At 42.5% G+C, this 5000-nt stretch overlaps 1 protein-coding gene across 1 annotated transcript in view; it reads right to left on the minus strand.

Annotated features, from left to right (window-relative positions):
• LOC125293399 (receptor tyrosine-protein kinase erbB-3-like) overlaps positions 1-5000 on the minus strand; it is a 25091-nt gene that overhangs the window by 14863 nt on the left and 5228 nt on the right. Inside the window, 5 exon segments of the mRNA XM_048241283.1 lie at positions 2894-2971; positions 3108-3174; positions 3176-3234; positions 3992-4172; positions 4609-4760. Of these exon segments, the coding sequence (XP_048097240.1) occupies positions 2894-2971; positions 3108-3174; positions 3176-3234; positions 3992-4172; positions 4609-4760 (537 nt within the window).

Consider the following 5000-nt stretch of genomic DNA (forward strand, 5'->3'; position numbering starts at 1 on the left):
AGGTTAGGTGCATCTCCACTGAATTTCAGCATAACATTTCCAGTAGGCTACAGGTAAGCATATCATTTAGCTTTCTCGTTTGTTTTGATATGCCAGAGGTAGCCTATAGGCCTATCTGCAACTATGTGTCACTGAGGCAAGTATAATTGTATAGTCAGCATTTCTTACTTAATAACTGAAACGAAACTTAAAGAAAGAAATACCGATGTCCTCTGTGGTAGATACGGCCATGTGACTGCAACTAGGCTACGTGACACCTGGCGGGTCGTTGAGGCACTGATAATGGTCTCGTCAGCTAGTTTTACTTAATAAATTAAACGGAACTTAAAGAAATACCGAGGACATGACCTGGGTGGTAGATAGGGCCATGCTCGCAGTTTATAAATGGTCAGTAGTAGTGGGATCCAGATAACTCCGAAGTCAGCTCTAGCTTGTCTTTGTTGCCTTTATGATTTCCTTTAAAAAAGTTTCTTATATCAAAAAGGAGATAGCAATTATCAACAAATGACAAGGCAGCTGGAACATACCACTCGTCCCCTCTCTCGTGTGTGCTCAAGATGCGTTCTCAATTAAATGGACTATAACGTTGAAATCTGCTGCATAGTGGAGATTGAGGGGACCCATATCATCACTGTATGTAACATGCTGCTGCATTCTGACACATTGGGGGGAATGAAAAGCAGTTTGAAGTAGGGCTGTCAATCAATTAAAAAAAATAATCTAATTAATTACATACTCTGTGATTAATTAATCTAAATTAATCGCATATATAATTTTTGCTGTGAAAGTATTCAAATGAATAATTGAATAATCAGCATTAGTGACATTAAAGTTCAAAAACTCTTTTATTATTATTTTCACTGTTCAAATAATGGCCATAATAATCTATGATATGACCTAATATGCTGTGGAAATAAATTCAAAAGTGCTTCACACACAAGACATTTCAGGCCACAGATATAACCTAGGGGACACAATGAAAATAAATTAACACTCCCCTCAATGTCAACACTTTGCACAGGACTTTGCAAAGGACTTTATTTTCAACACAACAATTTTTATCAACACCATCAGGCCGTTTTTTAAAAGTAAATGTTCCAATCGATGATCTAGGCAGCACATTTTCTTCTCTCTCCATTTTACAGTCTAATTTTTACTGACTAGAATGGCTCGGGGTCAAAGGTCATACGGAATCGATTAATCTGCACTAATTTTTTTAATCAGTTATTTTTTCTCAAATTAATTAATCGAAATGAATCAGTTATTTTGACAGCCCTAGTTTGAAGTAAAGCTACTTATATTTATTGGCTGAATTTTGGTGCCCCCGACAACCCTTGGTGCCCCCGACAACCCTTGGTGCCCTATACGCACAGTGCGTGATGCGCGTGGTGGTAGCCGCGGCACTGATTATCTAGTAGGTTAATGTAGCCTGGAAATCCTACGAGTAATGAAAATGGCCCAACTCGAGGGGCGGCACCAAGCATGCATTTGAAAATATCACTGCAAGCAATTGGACAACGCTACGACCAATGTTTACTGACTGATTCCGGACTTCGATGCAATTGGATAACACTACGACGTTTAGTGTTAAACATCTACGATGTTTAATGACTCCGGACTTCGATGTTACAGCGCTGTCATCATCTGTTTAGCTTGCCTCTGGCCCACCTATATCAGATACACCGATGTGATTGGTGCAGCTCGGCTCCATGGGCATATGTAATGAGCATCATCACTCATTGCCAGAGTGACTCGCTGAGCAAAGAACTCGCATGAGAACTCTGGATTTCCAGGGTAAGGTTAATGTGCAAACGATTGCCTTTTTCCAAATATATGGATGGATTATCGATTGATGAAAAATGGAATGACTTCGAAAATACGCTCGAAAATATTGTCACTTATTCTTAAACATAGGTTACAAAACGCATAAATAGACATCGTCGATTAAGCTACATTATTTCCAACTATGACCAATCCACTGTTAGTAATGTGTGTTAGTGTTGTCAGTTACAGTCTTTCTCAGTCGCTTTGGTGCCTTTCTCAGATCAGAATGAAAATTCTCAAACTATTAGTTCAACCTCCACAACATTTAGACATTTGTGCACATCATAGTAGCAATTTCTCCTTCCTCTGAACAAATTGCAAATGATTTTGAACATGTATCAGTTGCTTTGTCATGTCAGTCAAAATGAACTATACCTATGGATGCTAAATAGTCGTTCCCAATAAAACTAATAGTCTTCATTTCATTGCTTGAGTCATTACATACAAAATTGGTGAACTAGTTATCAAATTCTGTCACAATGCTGTAGAATTGCAAAGAGCATATACAATACAGTTTTTCTCAGTCACTTTGGTGCTTTTCTCACATCACTATTAACATTTGCACATGCAGTTAGTGCATTTCTCAAAACAATTAGTGCAAACTGCAAAACCTAGTGGATAACCTGCAAAAGCACGTCACTTGCTCAAAATATATAGTCCATTCCTCAAAAGCAAGTATTTATGTCAATGAAACGGCCAGTGTCATCAAAATGAGAAGTCTTGACACCGTCGTTTATGAACAAGATAGTCAAATGGCTTTGTCATGTTTTCATTACGACAGTTTATGCTCTCAGTGTTTTCCCATGCAAAAAAAGGTCAGAACTCGGTGACACTACCTGAAAATGCTCAAGACAGCACTATACAGTACTTGTACAGCCATTTGAAAACTACAGTAAAGTTACAAATTGCTGTAATTAGGGGAGTAAGTAATTCATCCAGCACTTTGTGCATCTGACTTCGGCCTGGCCTCAGTGTGCATGCACTCCTGCTACCGCTGGCAAAACACATTCTCACACTCGCCCCCATAGAGCTGTAACATCAGTTGAGATTGGGCAATGGCCATACTCACACTTCTGACACTGCTCCTCATTGGGCCCCCAACAGGTCTTGTCCATGTTGTTTGGTTGACACATTACATGGCACTGTCCTGTCAATCACACCAAACACCACACAACATGTATGACAACATCCACGCTGAAGACGCACACTCACCCCCCCTCCCACACACCCACAGACTCATATTACTGTAACATACATTTACACACAAGCACAGAGACACTAACCTCTCTCTCCATTGTCTTTGAAGTCCAGAGGTGCCTTGGGGTCCCTCACAATGTCCTTCCAGTTGATCCAGGGGGGCGTACTTCAGATACTTGTTGTTTACAATCTGCACTCCTCCCTCAAGAATCTCTGTGTGCATATGATATGGAAGGAGTTCAGTGCGTACATAAGGGTCTATGTGGGTACATGTAGACATGCATACGTTAGCATGCAGCGCGGCCTCTTGTTCTCTCTCTGTCCAAATACAGTCTGTAGAGGCAGGCTTGTGCAAAAGGGCAATAAGGAGAGAGAGAAGGTAAGAGAGGGAAACTGGAAGTGTGAACAGATACAGTATGATAAGCATGGCTGAATGAGCCAAGGAAGACGAGAAGAGAATGGTGGCATCCGCAAACACCCCGAAACAAACCTCCCCGCTTGATTACCAGGAGACAAAGCCACGGGCAGGTCTGAGCGCGCTCTGACTGACACCCGGCCAACGGGCTCTCCCTCTCACTCAGGGAAAGTTCCAAGAGAGGAGCTACTCTCACGGTGACTAAGTTTTCTCAAGAGCCACCTCACCCACCCTGGCAATGTACACTGCAGGTGCTCGTGCACTGGAGGTGAACATGCAAGATTCCACAGTCCTCCCACACAAGCACACACACACCCAGACAAACAAACAAACACACACACACACACACACACACACACACACACACACACACACACACACACACACACAAACACACACACACACACACACACACACACACCCAGACAAACAAACAAACACACACACACACACACACATTTCTGAGAGACTGAAATATTCAGGAATCTTTTTCTGACAATTGACTTTCATGCACTTCTCCCTCGTACCCCACTTCTGCTCCTGCTCCCAAGTCACCTGTGAGGTGGATGAGGCCCAGTTCCTCCAGCCCGTGGCCTCCGTCAAAGTTGAGGAAGACAGACAGGGCAAACTGCTTCTCATAGAGCGTGTTCCCCCTGATTACACGCAGCCTGTCTAGTGGCAGCCGCTGGAACTGATTGGTGGCGATGAGGATGTAGCCTGTCACCTCTCTGATGCTCTGCAGGTAGAGGGGAGAGACACACAGGGCGGTGCTACACCATTCAGCAAAACAAACCACCAGGTGGGCTCAACAGATCCAGTGCAGTGCTATTCTGTCAGTTCCTACTTTGCAAATGGCTGTCAATGAGCATTGTGTGTCATTTCATCATGCAGGTTGATGAATGTGTCTATTATAGATAGATAGATAGATAGGTAGGTAGATACATAGATAGATAGATAGATAGATAGATAGATATTTTATTGATCCCCAAGGGAAAATTCAAGCCAAGGGGAAATATGGGAAATATTATGTGGTTGAATGTGTATTATTGATGTGACTCACATGTGAATCACAGAGAAGCTTTTGTGGATGTCCTGTATCAATGCTTATGTGAATAAGATGATGGTGATTTAAGAGGGTGATTTGAGCCTCTGTTGATGGATGGATCTCTTACCCCGAGGAAGGAAAAGTTACGATCCTGTTCCATGTGGACGATCTCCAGGTTGCCCATGACGATCTCGCAGCCTGTGTAACTCTCCCGCAGGTTGTTATAGTGGCGCTCAGGGTTACCGGTGAAACTCAAGCCATTCTGGGTACCTGGACAAACTGTGATGAAAGACAACAATGATTAGAGGGCAACTCCTCTGAGCGAACTTCACAAGCCAAGGACCAAGCCAAGCTCTCTGCTCTGTGGCATCAGAGGTGGAGCTGAGGCAAAAAAAGCATCAGCCTCCATTTCTAATTACATTGAAATGACATTCACACAGTTCAGAAACACTTCCTTACCTTAACCCTGACACATTTGTGGGGAAAAAAATCAGGAATTAATTGATTATTTGTGATCTG

The sequence above is a fragment of the Alosa alosa genome, chromosome 4, assembly GCF_017589495.1.
Source record: "Alosa alosa isolate M-15738 ecotype Scorff River chromosome 4, AALO_Geno_1.1, whole genome shotgun sequence".
Classification (NCBI taxonomy): Eukaryota; Metazoa; Chordata; class Actinopteri; order Clupeiformes; family Clupeidae; genus Alosa; species Alosa alosa.